This window comes from Phodopus roborovskii, unplaced genomic scaffold (assembly GCF_943737965.1).
Source record: "Phodopus roborovskii unplaced genomic scaffold, PHOROB, whole genome shotgun sequence".
Classification (NCBI taxonomy): domain Eukaryota; kingdom Metazoa; phylum Chordata; class Mammalia; order Rodentia; family Cricetidae; genus Phodopus; species Phodopus roborovskii.
Window position 1 is genome coordinate 22,937,066 of NW_026126563.1, and position 22,305 is coordinate 22,959,370.

General features: G+C 40.1%; 1 protein-coding gene across 14 annotated transcripts in view; it reads left to right on the top strand.

Moving 5' to 3' along the window:
• Dtna (dystrobrevin alpha) overlaps window positions 1-22,305 on the top strand; it is a 341,323-nt gene that overhangs the window by 287,519 nt on the left and 31,499 nt on the right. For 8 of the 14 annotated variants that reach the window (XM_051202197.1, XM_051202202.1, XM_051202205.1 and 5 more), the window contains 5 exons: window positions 984-1,061; window positions 1,599-1,691; window positions 9,952-10,039; window positions 10,523-10,620; window positions 19,066-19,179. In XM_051202197.1, coding sequence (XP_051058154.1) covers window positions 984-1,061; window positions 1,599-1,691; window positions 9,952-10,039; window positions 10,523-10,620; window positions 19,066-19,179 — 471 coding nt within the window. The remainder of the gene's footprint in view (window positions 1-983; window positions 1,062-1,598; window positions 1,692-9,951; window positions 10,040-10,522; window positions 10,621-19,065; window positions 19,180-22,305) is intronic. The other 6 variants (XM_051202207.1, XM_051202208.1, XM_051202210.1 and 3 more) reach the window with 2 other exon arrangements.

The following is a 22,305-nucleotide window of genomic DNA, read 5'->3' on the forward strand; positions in this document are numbered from 1 at the left end:
GGAATCTTGTAAACACAGATTTTTAATTTTGTATTTTCCACAAATGTGGGGACTTAATTTTAAGTGCACTGACATATAGGCTACAATACAAAGGTTGACCTTTAATAAAAACCACATTGAAACCTTAGAAACTGTTATTTAAATTACTAAACAAAAAAATCCTCTTAATAAATGTAAAATGTCAAAAATTAATCTATCCTTTAGATAGTTATTAATATCACAGAAGAAACATCAGCATTATTAAAATTGCTCCAAACTGTATTCCTTTTTATCTGAAACTTTTCTTTGTAACTTCGTGGCCAAGACCAGGTCATTGAGAACAGTGAAACACATCTGGTATGGCAGCATCTTTCCGTAATGCTCGTGTCTGCATTGGAAAAATGACTGAAGAATTTAGGGAAACCGAAAAGCAAACGTTTTTCTAAGATTGATTTTATTTTTAATTAAGTGTGTGGGTGTGTGCCACATACCCATCTCCACGTGTGTGCTGGTGCCCACAGAAGTCAGAGGAGTCAGATCCCCTGGAGTTGGAGTCACAGGTGGCTGTGAGCCACCTGATGTGAGTGTTAGGAACCAAGCCTGAGTCCTAAGAAGGTGCCAGACATTCTTTTAACAGCTGAGTTATCTCTACAGCATCTAAACACTAGCAGGGCTTTACAAAGTACTGGGCTGTTTCCCTTATACCCCAGAATAAATGTTAGTTGGATCCTCATGATGTCTAGCTATATACAATACAAGTGTTCCTTGTTAAGCAAATAACAGAGGTCAAGACTGAGGCCATGGTAACTACTGTGGCTCTCAAATGGGTTTCTACTCTTAGATAAACTCTATGGAAATCCGGGGACATCTTGAACATTTCAAAATCCTAAGCCACGTGTCCACACAGAGTGTAGATTTAGACTAGGAAGTTTCTGATGCCGGTTTCTAGTCTCAATGTGTCGCTGTGTTTACCCTCTTCTTGGCTTTCCCATCTTATTAACTAGCTCTCCTCCCAAGGACAGTGAAGTAGAACAGAACAAAATGCTGGCTAGGGCTGCTCCAGCCTTTCTGAAGGGCAAAGGGTAAGTTCAAGCCAGAGTGTGCTGGGATCCTGAATTAACTCAACTAGAGATGGCGTTTCTTTTGTTGTAAATGGTTTGCATGTGAAAGACCATTTATCCTAGACTAGCAGCTGTCTTACAACTCACTAACAGCACCTAGTCATTGTTCCAAGAGGACACACTTGTGCTATTACTGTCTCTACTCCCTTTTTGTTCTATCTTAATTTTACATGACTAACCCAATTTCTCAGAAGATACTTAATCTTTGTTGTGACATGTTACAATGTTTTTTTCATGCAGAAAATTTCCTTGGTCTTTGTGGTCAAAGAATCGATATCTGTTTTTTAAAAAAGTCACTCAGTGTTTTGAAAGCTAGTAGAATGAAGTTATGGGTTCTCTTGCCTGGGTTTTGCTTCTGGTTTTCGTAGAACTTCACATCTAGTCCCCCTTTACTAGCTTGATTTTCTGAGTGCCTTTCCTACCACAAACTCACTCCCACTGTGCCTGCTTATTTCTGTCCACCTCTCTTAATTCTTCTTTCCTCCTGCCCTGTTTTAGGATACAGTACAGCCTGAATGTGGCAGACAGGCTAGCTGATGAACATGTTCTCATTGGGTTGTATGTCAACATGCTCCGGAACAACCCATCATGGTTAGTGCATCATGGTCAGGCTTGACTGCTAGACTGTCCTTACAGAGAGGAACAGCCTGTTACTGACGAGAAGTCTTAACAAGGAGTTAGGGTCCTGCAAGCCAAAGGGGAACCAGGAACTTTTCACTTAGTTCAATTAACCAAGTCTTTTGTGATGTTGTACTGGGCATATCCCACCACTATATCAGAGTACTCAATCTTTGCTTTGTGTGAATGGGGCCAATAATAACTATTACCTTTAAGTAATACCATCTAGCAGTACCATCTTGCAGGAGTCAGAGACCCACCAGAAGGTTCTGTTCCAAGTGTTATATTACTACTACAAGTTGGAGGTGGTTCTTACTTCAAGGGTGTGAAGGTGATCTGAGAAACAATGTTTTATTCATTTCTGATAGAAACAAATCTTCAGAAAAGTTATGTGATCATAAAACAGAAATTATTTAACAATAATAGCATGGGAGAAATTATCTTTCAACAGTACTCTCACTGACAAATATTTCAGAGTAGCCATCCTGGTGAAGCCTGCTTCCAAGTGACAGAAAATGTCAAGTTTATTTTCTATAGATCATGTATTTGCATGGCTCTCGTATTAAGAGAAACTCATTTGCAAAGCTTTTAATTGTGACACAGGAGATTGATTGAAGTGATTCACTTTAATAATAAATATTCCTTTGAAATTTGAATTGAAGAAAAAGCAGTTGATACTATGTTTATATTCCAATTTGGTTTAGTCTACTGTTAAACAAACATATTTAGCCAACACATTCTTTACAGACATCTTAAAAGCTCCAGTTGTCTTTGAGCTAAGTACCTGTGGGGTTTGTATTATAATTATTAAGAGAAGCTTTGGTTTCCGTTCCCACTAATATGTTTTACACATCCAGTACAGCAGGTCCTTTGCCTTTTCTTTGTTGCAAGGAAACTGTTTTAGTGGCTTTTCTTATCATGTGACCAAGTACCTTACCAAAACAGTAATTTATTTTGGCTCATGGTTTCAAAGAACGTAGTCCATATTCATTTGTCACCATGTCTCTGGGCCCATTGTGAGACAAAATAGCATGGTGGCAAGGACATGTAGTCAAGCGTTGCTTCATGGCATGTAGTATGTAGACAAATGGGACTACAGGAAGGGGTCAGGGTACAGTAAAGCTCCTGTAGACCTTCTCTTAGTGGCTTCCTCCCTCCAACTGGGCACCACCCCCTGCCTTTCATCGCTTCACAACAATGACATCTTATGAACCCATCAAAGGATTAGTTGATGTATTCAGTGTTTCAAAGTGTCTAAAATTTAGTTGATTTTGAAAATATCATAACAGGTATTTCTGTCTTTCTACACTCCCATGGGCATTTCTTAATGCAGTCAGTTTGATAGTCAAAATTAGTCATCTTATGAGGGGAGCAAGGTGGAAAGGAGGGGGTCATTCAGAGTGAGGGAGGGTGGGAATAGACATTGGAGAGTGAATGTGACCACAACACATTGCATGATATGCTCAAATTTTTAAATAATTTTTAAAGTAATCCCCATAGCATCTCTCAATCACAAAACAGACACACATCTATGTTATAGCTCTCATCACTCTGTTGTTGGACTCTGTTTCTAGAACATTCTCCTCCCACAATTGTTTGCAAACTTCATTCCTATTGCTATTTCTGAGTCCTTAGACTGTTTTTGCAAGTACATGAGAGAATCTTATAACTGATGGACTAGTGAACATTATTTGTCCCAATAGGTATAGATAATGAACATGCTAATTTGTACTTTTAATATATACACAGATGCCACACTGGCTTAGTTTCATCCTGTGTTCTACTCCTTGAAGAGACAAAAACATCACTCTCCACCTTGCTCAAATTCCCTGGGATTTTAAATTCAGCAGTGTCTACTTTCTCCTAACTCAGCCCTAGGAGCTATGTATTACTTTAATCTTATTTACAACAAATGTAGTATTCCAATATTACACAGTGGCTAAAAAGCTGAAGCTTAATACTGAATTCCTTTTTAAAAATCTTATTCGTCATTTCTAAATGTAGTCAATATGGAGCCAATGAGAAGACAGCAACCATTCTTTCACCGCCTGCATAATTCTACACACGTCCCAACCATTTCCACCTCATTCCTTTGAATGCAACAAAGAAGTCTCCAAAGAGAAACGCTCAGAGCTTGTCACTTCCCATCATTTTCCCTACTCAAGTGATGACTCGTATTGACTCCATTTTCACTTTAGACCATAAAACTGTCCAGCAAAACACCTTACATCTGCTTGGTAAAAGCCAAGAGGGGCTTACACCGTGATATAAAGCAGGCCTTAAGACTGATGGGCTAGGTTGACTCTGTGAGAAATGCTGCCTCCTTGTTACTTATAGTTCCAACATCTTCAGATTTCTCATATTTTCCTCACTTTCCTTTGTGTTTAGTCAGAAGTTAGTATTATGAGCTGTTAACACCTGTCATGATAATAGAGATGAGACAATGATCTCTCCAGTGTAGCCAGAACACTTTACCATCGATTATGGTGAGATATAATGGTGCATAATGACACATAACTAGCGCTTGCCTCCTGTTAATGTCCCTGTTAAAAATCTTTATGTACATGACTTCTTCTAATCCTGAGAGTAAGTCCACAGAGTAAACAGACTCATTCTCATTAATAAGTAAGATATCATTTTAGGTAGTTTACCAACCTCCACCATCACACAGCTGCTAGCTAAATAGTGGACAGAGATTTTAAACATTGTCCATCCCTTCCTGTAACCACTATGCTATGTTGCTTCTTATAAAACCTTTGTCACCATGTGTCCTCCAGACAGCTTCCATGGATAGCATCTTCATCTAGCTGACAGCCTCCATGGGTCTGCTCACCGAATCTGCATTTTTACTATACTTTTTATTTCCTTTTAGCAAATTTTTAAGCACATTATCAATAAGCATAGTAGCTACTAACACATTACCCTTTATGAATTAGTACCATGGGTTTTTTTTATTTTATTTTATTCCATTTTAATTTTAAGATTTAAATGGGCAAGAATTTTCTCTTTGGTCTCTTTTACAGATAAATCAGCAGAATAGCATAAGTCTTAAATTTATGAAATATTTCAAACATTACAGATCTGTTTGCCATACTAAACTATTTGGCTTGCTTCTTTAGAAGGCTAATTTCCATTTTACTGATAAGAAATTGTGGGCTTCATCCTTGCTCTTCAGTGCAAGGGGTGAACTCTCCAAGGCAATGCAGGAGAGCCCACCCTGATGGTGAGGATGGAAGAGAGCTGGTGGGCTGACCAACCCTGCAACTACCCAAGCCCAAAACCAAGGTTATGAGTTGGTCCATCCCAACATCCACCCCATCTGTGATCTGCTGGAGCCCGTGAAGGGACCAGTTCTGCAAACCCAAAGCTGCAGGATCTCCACAACATAGGGCAACAGCAAGAAAACCAAGAGAAGTCCCGGCGAGGACACAGCATTGATAGTGTAGCAGAAATCAGAGGCCTCGAATGAGACCATTGGTTCTCTGCAATGAATGCCTGCAAGTGAAGATACATGGATAAAGGGTTTTCCTACCGTGCGACTCACTGTGTCACACAATAACTTCCGTGATGAGACTGATGTTTTTCCTTCTGTCATTTTTTTTTTCTTTCTTTCTTTTCTTTTAAACTCCTGGAGTGGAGGCACATGGATCAGAGGTTCAAGGCCACTCTTAGCCAATCAGTGAGTTTGAGGCCAGCCTGGGCTATATGAGACCTTGTCTCAAGAAAAATAAAACAATAAAATAAATACAATAAAAAAGCATCACAATATTTTATATTGTAGGAACCTTGTCCTGATGAGCACCAGTCATGTTGAATTGGCCCTGTGGCTTATAATTTCACATAACTTTAAATATTGTTTTAAAAGACATTGTCTACAAAAATAGTTACAGTCTAAAGTTAGTGGGATATTGGGGTTATAATAAATAAATTCAGAAGAAGATTCTATTTACTCCATAACATACTCTAACCCAGACTCCACTTAGCCTACTTATCTATATTTTTAATGTGTAGGCTAAAAGCTGAATGTGTAACATTTATTATAACTTATCAGGTTGTAAAGTTAAGGTCTTAATAGAGTATTTGCAAACAGTCCTAGGAAAAACCACTGTACAAGTTCCCATTGTTATCATCTAGTAATATTGCTCCATGAGCTCCTGCCTTTTCAAACTTCAAAACTTAGCTCTTCCCTTCCCCATTTTTTAGTCACATGAAAACACCGCCCAGGCCCTAGGATCACTTCATTCTTTTCCACCTCAACTTTCTTATGCTCACTGTCTTCCAATTCCTTAGACAGTACTGTCTATCCATAACATGTTGTTCTCATCTACCTGTAAAATATAGGATATAATCTAATTTTTAAAAATCCAGGCTGGTTAGATTCTTCAGCAGGTAAAAGTGCTTGCCACCAGACTAGATGACCTGAGTTTGATCCCAAGAGACCACATTGTGGAAGGAGCAAACTGACTTCCACAGACTGTCTTGTGATCTCCACATGTGTGCTGCGGCATGCATGTGAGCACATGAGCACACACATGCACGTGCGCACACACGCGTGCACGCACACACACACACACACACACACACACACTCTCTTTTTGAATCTTCTACTTAGGAGGCATATTACCTTCTTGGGTGAGCCTCCCAGAATTATAATACTTTTTGCATGAGCCTTCCACTAGCTGAGTTCATTTTAATAGAGGAATAATACATCAGACTTGACAACCTTAAAATCTATCTGTAGTGCCTTTATCCAAACAAATAGAAAAGGAAAGGCTATTCAGAGAACATGTGGAAGTGTTTCTTCTGTGAATTACATCATTTTCTCACTGGCTGCCACACCGTGGTTATCAAAGCAAACCCACCCACCACCAGAAGAATTAAGGAAATGGAATAGACCCAAGTTCCCAGAAATCTTTGCAAAAGCTCAACTTAGTAAACCCTGACTGGGTGTCACCTGAGATCCCAGGAATACAGTCTGAAGTCCTTTGTAAAGGACACTGACCATGCCCCTTAAAGTAGAAATCAAAGAGCTTTCAAAATAATGGCTCCCTCCACTCCAAAATGCAGCCAGCAGGGCAATGTTTCCCCTTTGGGTGCATCACCACCAGTAGCGTAGGCTACTGACTATACAGTCTTCAAATGAACAGTCAGCACTAGAGAGGGTGCTGGGTGAGTTTTATTTAAAGAATCTACAGGTTACTGGTCATTTATTTTCAATTGTATATAACTGAGATCTTGAAATAGTGGAATTTATTAGAGGAGTGCCCAATTCACCAGTGTGTAATTTGAACATCCTGAAAAGCTCATGTAGACTCATAAATCACTTTATGCAGAACAGAGTGATGCATCACCCCAGTGTTCATTCACTCCATGTTGGGCGAAGAAAGGCCTGGGATATGAGTTATCACTTACGAGACAGAATCTCATATCTTTGCAGCCTACATTGCCAGGAGGCTTTTTTATATAACCTTCATACTTTATTTGCTTGCAAGTCATTCATAATAAAAAATACTTTTACCAGGAAGTTTTTTTATCAAGGTTTTTTTTATTACATATTTATCAAAGCACTCACAAGTGTTCGTGACAAAGTCACTTTCAAGCACTGAGATGGATGGTCTCAGCTTTGAGCTTACAACACTGGGTACTTTAGCCTGCACACACTATGAATTACGTAGTTATTCTCTAACACACCAGCTGGAAATGATAGGCATGCTAAAATCAAACTAAATGGTCTCTTAGCATGCTAGGTATTTGTCTAAAGCAAAGACAGTGTAACTTTCCCTTTCTCTTTAAGTTATAATGAGAAAGACGGCCATCTTAAGGTCTACACAATGCACACACTACTTTATCAAGATACACATCTACTTTCAAGCATCAGCTTCCATCAATAATTCTGGATTATTCTATTAAAATTTATGTTCAGTCGACTTTGGGATTGATATTATACATCATATATATTCTGCATTCTAGAATTCTCTTGTCTCAGAAAAATGTCTATAAAATATTGAATTGACTGATATGTGAATATCAGTCAAACCCTCAAAACATGGTATATTTTATATGGTTTAGATATGGTCCTTATTTCTGGTATGCAGATGTATGGTTTAAATCGTTAGGTCTTCTATCTTTTGAAAGTAGGAGTACCATCTTCTGAAGCATCAGAGATGCAGACCCTCAGGCTACACCCCCAAACCTCAACCAGCTTCATGTCTCTGAGTGGCGTGTTTAGACTTTAAAGTTTGAGACTCCCAGCTCTGGATGGTTCACATAGTGGCTGAGATTTCTTAACAGACAAGAATTGTTAATACAATTCATAAAGTTACCAAGAGTCAAAGCAAAGTGGTAGCTAATATTTTTGAACATATGATGTGCTCCAGACAGTGTTCTGACTGGACACTTATTGCATGTATTACCTCGGATGGACAGTCAGAAAGAATACCCTCTCTGTGGATGGAGCCAGGTTGGTAAACTGAGGAATTCAAGAATGGTTATTTATTGTAGTCCACAGAAAAGGGCTAAGTCTAGAATGGAACTGTTCAAGAATAAAACTGGTAGTGTTGACAGGTGTAAAGGATATAGATAAGAACAGAGATTATGTGGCATAGAAGATAGTCCAGATGCCTAGGCAAAACTTTCACAGTGACAGATTCGACTAAACAGGGCCAACCTTAGTAAACACTCATCTTCTCGCTTGAAAACAACATTTAAGAGACCATGTTGCATGCTACTTTTATATGCAAATGTACATGTAGGTCAACTGTCTATTCCTTTATGGCTGTGAGTCTTCACAATGGAAAACTCTTAATGATACTGGCACAGGAGGGTGTGTTTCCATGAACAATCACAAGTTTCATTATCATTTAATTTTTATTTATTTATCTATATGAGTGTTTAGCATTCATGTATGTCTGTGCACTACATGAGTGCCTGTTTCCAGAGGCCAGAAGAGGGTGTCAAATCTCTCTGGCCCTTATTGTTTTCATTTTAAAAACAAAAGTGCAAGGGCCGGTGGAGAATGATATAAATATGCTTGGGGATGAGAAGCAGTTTCTGAACTTAATTCTGCCCTCATCCACATTATGATTATGGAGAAAAGCAAACCAAGAGCTATCTATTAACAAGATTAGTGTCATTGGAATGTCTCATTGAACTTTCTTCAGCGTCACCCAAATGTAGTCTCAAGGGTTTCAGAAGATGAAGTTTTCTCAAATATGAGAGGCCCATACTACGTATACTTGTACTGGATTTCAGGGATTCAGACAGTCTTATTCTAGTGTGACTTCTGTGAAATGATAGGAGCTACTAAAAAAACAAATAGAAAGCCTGGGTTACCTTAGAAATAGCATTATAGTTAACAACTATGTAAGCCATCTCTTGCAGTGTAGCATAATACCCTAGAGATTAGCTAATTAAATCAACAAACATCATCTCACAGTTTCATGAAGGAATCTGGACTTGGCTTAGCAAGATGCTCTTGAATCAAGGATATTTGTGAGGAGATGGTCCAACTCTCCTCTCTTGCTCTGGGATCAAGAGCAGCCTCAGCTGGTAGGAATTCATTCACATAGTTCCTGGTTAGTTTGGGTCCTCATCATACTGGCAGATTTACAACATGGGATCCAGAGCCCCTCAGGACAAGTATCACAAGAGACCTCAAGAAATAGGGCACCCAAGATGGAAGTCACAGTCTTTTAAAATCATGATAGAAGTGATATTCCGTTCCTCTGCCATGTTCTGTTCATTAAATGGAAGTCAGTAAGTAACAGACCACAGGAAAGGGGGAGATTACATAAGGATGTGTGTGCCAGCAGGCAGGAATCATTGAATCAACAACACAGCTAGGTCTTTGCCTTCCTGCAAGCTTCCAGATTTCTAGTGTTGTCACTTTTTGAAGTAAGTTATTTGTAAATGAAATAAAAAACTATTAAAAGCAATAAAATTTATTAAATAGAAAATATTCTTGTATCTGGAACATCAGAAAAGTCACGTCACTTCTCATTGGAGCCTCTTAATAAGATAACTGAACTGACTGGGCAAAGGACCTGTTATTGACCTTCCCAAGCACATATTGGATCACAACGTCATGAACCCAAGTTGAAGATCATTACTCTAAGAGATATTTGAGAACTTGAAAATATTTGGCATTGAAATGGCTGAAGCCGCTAGTGGTGATGGGGATACATCAGTCTCTCTCAGTGACCCAACAGTCTCCTCTTTCCTTTGTTCTCTGTAGTATGCTCGAGAGTTCTAACCGACTTGATGAAGAACACAGGCTGATTGCCAGGTATGCCGCACGCCTGGCAGCAGAGTCCTCCTCATCCGTAAGTAGAATGACAGGACGCCCTTGTTGACCTCCAGCTTCTTTGAATTTCAAACGCCCCAGGTCCATTGTTATCATTATGCCCAGTGTTAATTAGCAAGAAAATTGGTATTTTGTTGTTCTTGTCTTTGTTGGTATAAATATGATGTCTTGTTAATGCATTCTCAGTTTTTTTAAAATATGACAGACTAAGGTAAAAACCTCTACGGTAGTGTAATCTGTCCAAATGCCCCACATGCCTCCCCTTTTCCCAGTCTTGTTCCCACATCTGAGAACCTGAAGAAAGGTTTTTGTTTTCCATTGTGTAGATACATTGGATATCTGCAGAACAGTTTACTCTTAGAATGAATAGCAAATTAATTTTCTGTCCTTGTCCCCTATCCCACCCCATGGAAAAGTTTCTTCTTCCTTGTCTGCATATCCCATGACTCCCATCTCACATGTAAATACACATTCCTAATAGTGTCAACTCCGTGTTTTACAGCAGCCAACTCAGCAGAGGAGTGCTCCTGACATCTCCTTCACCATCGATGCAAACAAACAACAAAGGCAGCTGATTGCAGAGCTAGAAAACAAGAACAGGTAAGGCTTGGGACATGTACCTTCAGATTTTGCAATTTCCTTACGTTCCTGTTTAAGGGAGGATACTGCAAGTCTGTGAAGATGGCTACTGGAGCTCATAGTAAAAATGGTGTGTGTGTGTGTGTGTGTGTGTGTTTGTGTGTGTATGTGCATGAGTGTGTATATACTGTGTATATACTTGTGGGTGTGTACATTTGTGTGCATGTGTATGCTTGTGTCTGTGTGTGCCTCAAGTGGGTGCTTGTGTGTATGTTTGTCTGTGTTTGTGTGCATATGTGTACATGTATGTGTGTGGGTGTGCCTGTCTGTGAAAGGGGTGTGTGTGTGTGTGTGTGTGTGTGTGTGTATGTGTACATGCATGTGTATGTGGATAGATATGCCTGTATGTGTGTGTGTGTATGCCTGTGTATGTGTGTGTGTTGTGTGCATATGTGTGTATATGTATGTGGGGTATGCCTGGGGGTGTATGTTTGTTTGTGTGTGTGCCTGTGTGTGTGTGTGTGTGTGTGTGTGTGTGTGTGTGTGTGTGTTATGTAGGGGTGTTCCTGGGGGGGTATGTTTGTATGGGGAAGGGTGTATATTTCAGAACCATCAACATGATTAATGTTGGACAGCTCTGGAAAGCTCTCATTTCCCTTTTTCTAGTTTTGTTAACAAGCTGCAGTTCAGGATGATCTTCTTGGTTACACAGTGGAATGTGTCTCTGTTGCTCAGGGATAAGTAGGAATCTTGCCAGGAAGTCTTCCTATAAGGCTAAGGAAACACTCGGGGCAGCATCACCATCATCTCAGTGTTCAATCCAAATATCTCTACATCAACAGGTCTCATCCCCACTCAACACAGATTAGGCCCACTAATTCTGTCTCTGCAGCATCTGCCCCAAAGCTACTTCATCTCCACCACCAGCTACCAACCAACCTGTCAGTTTTGAAACATAAATCATATCATACTTTTCCCAAGACAAAACCCTATTGATTTTCTGTGACATTTTGATTAAAACTCTCTCCTGTCATCATGACCTGCAAGGTGCTAGCTCCCTAGAATCCTTCATGACTTTTCAGTGACTGTGTCCTTGACCATCACACATCACACTCCAGCTTCCTGTGGCTTCCTTTACTTCCTAATAGTACTCCCTTCAGCCTAGGGAGCTTTTCTATGAAGTTCTGCATAATAGCCCCTCACCACTATTAGGGGCATCACCCCCTAAGACCACGTGTGTGTGTGTGTGTGTGTGTGTGTGTGTGTGTGTGTGTGTGTGTGTGTGTGTGTGTGTGTATGTCCTACATGCCTGAAATAATCCTATTTATGCCTCTACTTATTTTATGATGAAATGGATGAAATGGAAGTTCTCCAGGAACAGAGATCATGCCAAACACCTGCATGGGCTCAGCACCTAAAATCATAGGTGCTGAATAGTGTTTGAAGGAGAAAGTAACAAATAGGCAAGACAAATATCATACCCAGTTCTAAGCAAGCTCATTATGGGAACAATTTGTCCATTTTAGACTGTTTTATTATAAAGCTGTTGGCCATTGGCTAAGTGTTCTTATTGACTAGCTCTGACTTAATTATTAACATATTTTCTATTAATCTAAGTATTTCCACATTGTTTTGGCTTACCGGGAATGCCGGGCCTGCATCTCCTTTGCCTGCTACATCCCTGCAGAGAAGAGAGAGCAATTTCCTGTTTGGCCCTGCTTATATTCTGATTCTGCCCAGCTTCATCACTTCCTGCCTAGCCAACCAGGGTTTTATTCATCAACCAATAAGATAAACATATACACAGAAGAACATTCCCCATCATCTCCTCTTTTCTGTCTAAATAAAAAGAAGGGCTTTAACATAGTAAAATTATATATAACAAAACAGTTATTAAACAAGAACTATAATTACAATATTTAGTCCACTCATGTTATCAAGAATTAAAGAAAATCTTCTATCATCTATCATATCTTTGTGATTCTAAAGTCTTACATGTAACTTATCTTTTAGCCTAACTATAACCATAACTATCTGTCTTCAATTCCATCAAAGACCACAGAAGAAAATATATAAACTCTAGAATTGACAGAGACATGTCACTGCCTGGAAAGTCACTGGAAGTTCTTCTGTAATGTTGGGGGCATCCATCTTCAGCCCATAGGCCACAGTGTATCTGGCAGATTTCTCAGTAAAGCAGGAAGTTTTAAACTGTCCACCTGTTTTGACAGTTTGTCAGTCATTTTACTGGGTCCTGCAGATTGTCTGTCAGACTCTTACATGAAGCAGTACCCCTTCAGAACTGTCCATCTTGTTTTGCAAGTTCATCAGTCACTTTTTTGTGGGTCCTGCATGTCCAGTTTATATAGCATACATCCAAACAGTCCAAACAAGAACAATTCCTTGCCCAAATGGCTAGTCTTGTCATATTGAAAGCAAACTCCATAATGAGTTTCTTCTATGTCCATCTTCCTCTCAGATGTAATTGGTGTTGCCAGGAGCAGTTGTGTCTCACTGTCAAGAAAAACCCTAAACCATTTTAAATGTCATATTCTGTAGTTCTTTGAAATGTTTGAAGAATATCTATCCATCTCAAATACATCTCTGTATAGCTAGAAAACCTAACTATAAGTTTTGACTATTATAAGTGACTATATACAATCTGTATATAATTACGCATTACAGTTTTTAAAGACCTGTATAAACACAATACCTAAGCAAGAGGAGAAATATACATATAACAAAACTGACCTTAAATTTGTATCAATAAATGAAAATCCATACCAAAAAAAAGTATTCATTTCTATACCATAATCCCCCTTTTACCTTTAAAAAGAGATTGTTTGCATTCATTAACCATTTATAACCAACCCTATTTAAGTAAAAACAAACATTTATAAACTATAAACAATATTTGAAAATGTGACCATCATTCTCTCCAAACTACTTCCTGCTGGTAAGGGGCACTGTCTTGGGGATCCTAAGAAACCCCAGAAATCCTGGCTATAGTGGTCTGCAAAGCTGCCTTGTCCCAGCTGTTTTGGATGTTGGATCATCTGGCCATTGCTTCAGGGGGTCTGGCTTCATCAAACCATATTAGTCTGGAAGGAATCCACAGCTTTTCATTTTCTGTGGAAACAAATAAAATCTCTTTTCCAAAGTAACATATCCTTATACTTAAATTTTGTAATCAAAGCATTTTTAAAATATATAAGTTGGGTTAATTCAGAAGCATTAATAATCAAGTATATTTTAGCAGTTGTTGTTCCTTCCTTAGCAATTGAGCAACTCAAAGACAACACAATAGCATACAATATCCAGATTCCTTGTGTAGTTTTCACCTTTATGTGTCTTAATTTACTACTCTATTTCTTTATCTTTATTTTCTTCATTTTTTAAGACAGGGTTTCTCTGTGTAACTTTAGCTGCCCTAGAACTCACTCTATACACCAGGCTGGCCTTGAAATCATAGAGATCTGCTTGCTTCTGCTACTCTAGTTCTTCTTTAAAAAAAAAAAAAAAAAAAAAAAAAAAAAAACAACAACAAAAAACCCACTTTATCCTGTTTCTTTTTCTCTCACAAGTCTATGTATATTTTTAAACACACTGTAAACCTTCAGAGGTTTTACTTTTCCCCCTCTGAATCTGTCTTTACTATAAATCTTTATAGTTTTCTAGCCACAAGTTTTGTTGTTTTTTGTTTTGTTTTGTTTTGTTTTTTGTTTGTTTGTTTGTTGTTTTTATCTGCTAAACAACATTGCAGAAATTAAAGCCGCCACTGTTTAGCCACTGTCTTTCCAAGATGGCAGGGGGTACATTTCCCGCCAGCACTGACACCTGTGCTCACTACCTTGGTCTGTGCTGCCATCAAACAGCATGTTGCGGGCTTGGAGATGTGGTCACTGCCAGCTGCTCTTACACACCATTCAATTGTTAGCAGGGCCTCTTTCAAAGAACCGTGCCGTTGTCTCGAACAAAACAGAGACCACCAAGAAAATGGCTGCTACCAAGAAGCCAAGCTTGTCTCTCTTCTTTTGTTTCTAAAATCCCTTTGTTATTCTATCTGGAAATTCATGCCACACCTTGTGGACGCCATTTTGTAATGTGAGTTTTTCTGGCCCAGCAGACACTGCCACTGCTTCAGCCCCAAATGAACACTCAGACACTACATTAATTATAAAGCTGTTGGCCGTTAGCTATGGTTCCTTATTGGCTAGCTCTGACTTAATTATTAACACATTTTCTATTAAGTATTTACACATGGTCTTAGCTTACTTGGAATTCCAGGCCTGCATATCCTTTGTCTGCTACATCTCTGAAGAGAAGAGCCCATTCTAGATTTCTTGGTACAATATAAAATGTCTTAATACTTCATCCCATTCCTAATGCTAATATCATATTTGATGTGGTAGTGGTAAAGGGTAAATTAATCATTATTTCATGTCTATAGAATTTAGCCTAACATGTTTGGATAAATGATCAAAAGATCCTTTAAGATGCTACAAATAATAATTAAGAGACAGCACAATTTCATGTGTCTTGCAAGAAATACTCTTTTGACTGAATTGTCCCAGGACCTGGCTATCATCATCAGGAAAGCCCAAGTCAGAGTGGAGGTACTATACTATCATGACTTCATGATCTTTGAAACTACACCTCTCTACTGACCTCACCCACCAAGCAGATATTTGTTACAGGATCCCTCTAATTTACAGTGTGATAGGAAGCAAGAGTCAAGGAGGGAGAAAGAAGAGGCAATGTGAAGAATTAGACAAATGAAAAAAAAAAATAGCTTCAGACGTCAGAATGTCCTCAGGATAGTTACCAGTTCATATATTGCTACCTGGTTTATGTAACCCTTGTTTTACAGATGGTGTGTGACAATAACTGTGGAATCATAGAAAGCACTGATAAGTGGATGTATTTAAAATAAGCAGAGACCCCTAAAATCCATGCAGTGAGGATAGAGGAGAATAGTAGATGAATGGAAAGCAGTCTGGGTTTGAGTGGGAGCAGAAGCCATAGAGAGAACATGTGAGCAAGCCAGTCAGCTGAGGGTTTGAAGCCAACCATGCAGAAAAGCCAAGTGGACCCACAGGTCTGCATTGGGTGCATGGGTGCTGGCAGGGATGAGAATGGGAGACAGGGGCTGTGTTTGGTGTTGTCTTGAATCTTTACATCAATTTGGGCATCGGAAAGTGAGTAGAAAGAAAGGAAAATTACTCCATTTTTAAGTTCTTGATTAAAATTTTATGAAGTTCCTTTATAAAAACCTGAGCAAATATTAAAATTGGAACTCAAAGGGGTTTATGTTCAGTAACAAAGTAAACTTATAATATGTGCTGTGAAAGGTTATTCCAAATGAGCTAGTCTGGAATTAATAAATGTGAACATATCAGTGAGTGAGCCACTCATAAGAAGATGACAAGGAAGGACTGGAAAGCCTGTGGCTAACTGAACAATGGGCAAAGTTGAAGCCACTCTTCAGGGGAGAATTTTACTACACATCCTTTCATTCATTCAGAGTTCCCAACAGATGTCACCACACGCGTATCCCTTCTCAAACCATTAGTCCCTCTTCTAGGGTATACTGTGGGGGTAACCAGGAAGGATCCACCCATCTGAAAGAGAGATCCAAAGTTAGATTAGTAACATCCAACCAAGTTTCCAAGTGACAGAAGCAAGAAAGCCAACATTTGCTTTGAGATGTTCAGAACAGAGCATTGTGGACATGTGTGTTTATAGGACACGTGCCTGCTCCTCTCCCATTCCACAGCAACCCTTTAAGGTGGACACCAATGCTCTTTTCATCTGTCACACAAATTAACATTAAAAATTAGTACATCCTGTCTCCCTCTTTTCCCCCCTGGGACCTACTTTACATTATCACCATGGTCCAGGTTAAGGCGGGTAAATGTTGTATAGAGGTGAGGTGTTGGTTGGACATGTCAAGATAGTGAAATATGACCATGAAAGACAAAAGAATTGCAGGTAAAAATACAAATAATTGAGAAATATTTGCCAGAGAAAATCCAAAGGATTCAGATGAAGGGTAAAAATAGAAGGATCAATATCGTAGATGTCCACAAGTCCCAGAAAATGAAATTTATGCTGTGGTGATGAAGAGTGGCAGTCAGATATTGATAAGATGTCTACATGTTTCTGATGGAGTAACTGACTGCATTTGCACAGGGTTGCATAGATGCTGGGGAGAACTAAGACGCCCAATGGTGACTAGATGATGCCAGAAATAGCATTAGAATAACCGGTGCAGAAGATGATTAGACAAAAGAATAACTATTAGTGGAATTGATTTTAGGAATTCCAACTGAGGAGTTCTGCTCTCATTACGAACTCCAGATTGTCGAGTAAAAAATTGAACATATCTAGGCTCTCTCATGGACCTTTTTCTTCTACTCTCTTGCTTCTTCCTCTTATTTGTCTGGTACAAAGAGGTGGTTGGAGCTGAGAATGAGGAAAAGAATGCCAGGGTCAAGAAAGGCGCCTATGCAGCATCAGGAGGACGGGTCAAACCTGGCCTGAGATCCAAGCACTTCAAGCTTCTCCTATGCCCTTTGCAGACAGACAGGGGGAAACAATCTGCCTGCCCACTAAACCAGAAACATTTCATCCAGGCTGCTCCGCTCACCCGCCTTTTCACCTCTCCAGAGCACTTCAGTTTGTGACCTATGCTCTGCTTTCCCACTAATCTGCCTTCGTCTGGGTCTTGTCCTGGTTCTACAACCAGCAGGATGTGCTATAAATGTTTTAACAGCCCTGGCTGTGCCTGACACCATTTTATTGCTTGTTTCTAGGTGGTTTTGTATGGTGCATCCCCTTAAGCACATGCTTGTATACCTGAGAGAAAAATAGAGAGGGGTGGGTGAGGGGAAGGGAGAGAAAGAGAAGAGGAGAGGGGAGGGGAGGGGAGGGGAGGGGAGGGGAAGGGAAGGGACGGGAGTGGGGGAAAAGGAAGGGGAAGAGAGGGGAGGGGAGAGGAGCTCCATCCTGCCCTTGGGCATGCATTATTCCTAGAATTCCCTGCCCCATCCCTGAGGGCTCATCCATCCTGACTTAACCCCTTTTAAGCCCCATCTACGTCCCACTCTTGCACTATAGAAATTCACTCATTTTTAGATCCCTGGCACCCAAAGAGCCCTGAAGAGTGAGTGGCAGAAAAAGGCTAACAGCACGTGGACCTGCCCTTTCTGTAACCATGGTGGCTCTCTCTTCTTTTTTATAAGGGAGATATGTTTCCATGAAATATTCCTTTAAAGAGATATTTCTACCACGGATATCAGGGAGAAAACAAAAAAGGGTTAGGATCCAAACTTCTCACCATTCCCAGGAAGGGTGAACTGGACTCCTGATTCTCAAATAATGGTGTAAAACTACACCTGCCCTGCTGTGGTACAGAACACTCCAGCTTGACCTATACTGTCTATGTGTTGGTACCCAACACCTGACTTAGAGGTGATACTCCCAAGAGGAAAGAAACAAAGATGCTCGCTAGCCTAATTTAATCATTATTTCTGTGCATGTATCGTGTTATTATGTTACCATAACAATGGACAATTGTGTGTCGATTTGAAATCTTGAAACATGGAGTGCCACCCCAGCCCTAGCTTGCTCAGCAGGTCTATTCTAACTTCTAGATGTTTTGTGCTGTCTCACTGTGTTTTGTTAAGTACAAACCTGACATGTCTATGTCCCCCAAGAGTATGTAACTAATAATCCTACTTAATGGCTTCAAATCTACTTACATATAATTTGCTGTGCACAGTTGCGTGTCACTGATGGTGACCTAATGCTCACCCAAGTGCAGGGCGTCCTACATCAATAATAAACTGACATATCTCATTGCCTGACAGAGGTTCCGCCAATAGCCCTCTATGTCATAGGATCAATTACAATGAATCCTTTTAAAAGCCTTTCCTTGTAAGGCTGCCTTCTTTGTGATTCATTGGTAAAACTAAATATGGAAAGTTAAAAAAAAAATTTTGAATATATGACTTTGGGATTTCTCTGATAATTTCAGCAAGAAAATCTTTTCATGGTTAAATGGATATGTATTTTTGTCAAATGGGAAGCATTTATACTTTCTTCTCTCTCAAGTACCTCTCATGTGCTATTTATCCAATGTAGGAGATACCAAACATTGCGTTCACCAATGTAGGACATGTTACCACAGCACCGCATTACTTACCAGCGAGAGGTCAGGTACTAGAGATAACACTCAGAGGCACACTGCACAACCTGAATTGTTTGGGTGTGCCAAAGGCAGGGTGAGCCTTCCCCTCACCTAGGCAAACTACACCAGAGCAGGACATCCCCTGACCAAGGAAGGCCAGCCCTGTTCTTAACCACAGGACAATCCTACTCCTCTCTGTTCTGCTGGCCTGGCATGTTCACATGTCCACCTCCAGGGAAGTACTGACACCAGTTCACTTCCTCCTCTCTCCCAAGAGAAATCTTACAAGAGATCCAGAGACTTCGGCTAGAACATGAGCAAGCTTCTCAACCCACACCAGAGAAGGCTCAGCAGAACCCAACCTTGCTGGCAGAACTGCGGCTCCTCAGGTAAGAGAAGGACCCAGATTTCCCCAGGGAACACAGTGTTAGAGATCTGGCTTTTTTTCCTGTGTCTTGTGGGATGATGTGTATGCATGCATACATGTACACATTTGTATGGGTGCACCTGTGGGGGTTTGAGGTTAGTTGTCGGGAATCTTTTTTTGTTTTGTTTAGTTTCAAAATTTCATGCAAGAGATTTTACTGTCTTAATTGCTCAACTTCGGCACATTTTTTTTTCCCATTTGGAAACGCTTCCAGTCGCAGAGGAGGTATTCTAAGACTGGGGCACTAGCCCCTGGAATCAAGCCTTTCAGGACACTCCTCTATTCTATTCTATTCTATTCTCCCTAAAGCGCCCAAACCTGCTCACCCTAACAAGGAACTGGATCCCAAGGGAATCCTTCAGCTTCCCATAGCTCACCACTGGGGACACTGTGCCCAGCCAGCTTGCTCTCAGGATCCCCTGCCTCTGTCTGAAGAGTACTGAGATTACCAGTGAGGCACCACGCCCACCTGATGACATTCATGTAGGAGCTGAGAGTATGACATCTGGCTCTCCTGCTTGTGTGACAAGTGCTTTAGGTGCCGAGCCGTGGCCCCAGTCCTAATGTGTGAGCTCTTAAGCACCATCTGGCAACAGCTGGCCAGCACACAACCCTGACCCAACATAGCTGCAGCTCTTTCTTTTCAATAAAACACACTTGATCACTAAGATTTGAACAATTTTGAGAGATTATACACCGAGAAAAGGACAATGTGTTCCTTAGATCAAAAGCAAAATACCTTCACTGGGGGGGAAAATGTTTCACTTGGCTGTTTTTAGTCATTTGTACATTAAAACCAAACACATAAGCAGTTAAATAAATATCACAGATTTCTAAATTGAAGGATATATATATATATATATATATATATATATATATATATATAGTGTGTGTGTGTGTATATATATATATATAGTGTGTGTGTGTGTGTGTGTGTGTGTGTATATATATATATATATATCACAAAACAGAGTCATATCTCACAAAACAGAGTCTGTTTTTCTCTAAATCTTGTCTTCAAAGGAGCCATTGCTTTGTGGTATGTGTCTGGAATCTGAGTTAACATTGATGCTGAGACAGGAAGGCCATGAGTTCAAGACTAGCCTATGTCATAATTATCTCACTGGTAGAACTCTTATCCAGCACATGGGAGGGCTGGGGTCTTTTAAAATAGATGTCATGCCTCTGTGTTGCCCTATGGATGGGAAAGCCTAATCTCATCTATTGTGTCCCCTTAAGATACTTGAGTTGGAAGGGACTGTGGAGGATCATGGCTACTCTCTTGGGTGTCACTGCCTTCTCAGACAGAAAGCTAAAGGATTCTGCCTTGGCTGAGGGCTACAGTTGCTCCCACTAATTCTTTGCTGCAAAATGTAGGAGTTATTGCAGGCCCCTCTCATGAAACTGACTTGGCGCCATGTCTTGGTTATGACAAGTACCCACGTGTATTTATGGAGCAAATAACAGAGAAGTGAATTCCCTCAAGGAAGACCATATTGGTCTTTCCGAAGGAAGCTTTAACTATGGAGAATTACATGGTCTTACCTTCCAGTTTATATGCTGAGTTTACTCCATGTGCACCTATAACCCTGTGAGCTATAGCTTCAATAGTGAGTGTAGGTGCCTCTTCACACGAACTCATCAAAATGAAGTCTCTTTTCTTCCTCCAAACAGAAGCTAAATTCAATAGGTTCCTCCTGCTCTTTATATAAAGTCCCTGTTGCATGCCACCATCGATGGTTCCATCCAAGCTCAGCTCTTCAGACACATGAACACCAGAGGAGTCCTGTAGCCCACCTTGGCCAGGCTCAAGGCTCTGCCTCTCCCACCCCTATGACTAGAGTGGACCTTTCAAGGCCTCACTTGAAAGGAAATTGGCAAAATTTACACATGCTGCTTCATGTAGAGGGATTGCCTTATACTTTTGAATAACTAAATAATTTAAACAATAGTTAATTACTCAATTAACAATTTAATTATTAACAGCATAATGACTTAATGGAAACAGAAATTCTTCCAGATTCCTATATGGTTTCTATTCTGACTCCATTATATTCTGACCATTACGAATTCTTACACTCTCTACTACACTATTTCCTAGAAGAAATGAAAATGAGTAGAAGAGAAAGGTGATGGTGTTTCTTATCATCTTCATCAAACATACTTCAAAAACAAATGACTGCTCGACAGTCATTTGGGGAAATGGAATGGTGATTGGTCTGCCAGGGTCAGGGTAGCATCTGGGTCTGCCTGAAATACCACCTCTACCTCTTCTACTAGTCACCCTGTTCTCTAAAGCAGAGATTTGGGGGAGAAATGTTCATAAGAAATTTTGATGGTTCTCCTGTACAGCTTTTGCTTCTCAAAGTTTTCTGTTCCATGTGGAAGACAGACTAGAAAGATAGCAGATGAGCCCCGGTCACTGAGATGTTTTTCAGTTGATTATTTCCCCATCCCCATGGAGCCATCATGGAACAGACACAGTTCTAACCACCCTCCTGCGCCCCGAAGGTGGGCGCCCCATGAGCTCAACTGAGCACAAAGCCTTATTTCCTAAGGAATCTAGAATCACCAGTAACTTCTTTGCCTGTGGCACTTCCTGTCAGGTGGTACCCAACCAGCTGATAGTCTGCCTCTATATTCTATATATTTCTCTACCCTGAAGGAAGAATTATCCTCTCTAGAAGGCTATTTCTCTAGATATCTGTGCTACCTGCCACATATGTCAGTTACCTCTTCTTACTCTGTACCAAGCATTTCCAGAATTTGGAGATTGCACAGATATCCTGACACCTAGATTTAAATAAATAAATAATAGCCTGGGGATTCTGTGCTTTCATCTTTTGTTATTTCAGACTTTCAAGAGGCTCTAAGACAGCGGCCTCTTTTCTTTCCAAACTACTTCCTGCTGGTAAGGGGCGCTGTCATGGGGGATTCGAAGAAGATTCAGAAATCCTGGCTGTAGTCTGTAAGGCTGCTTTGTCCAGCTGTTTTGAATCACCTGGTACTCTGTTTCAGGTGGTCTGGCTTGATCAAACCACATTAGTCTGGAAGGAATCCACATCTTTTCATTTTCTGTGGAAACAAA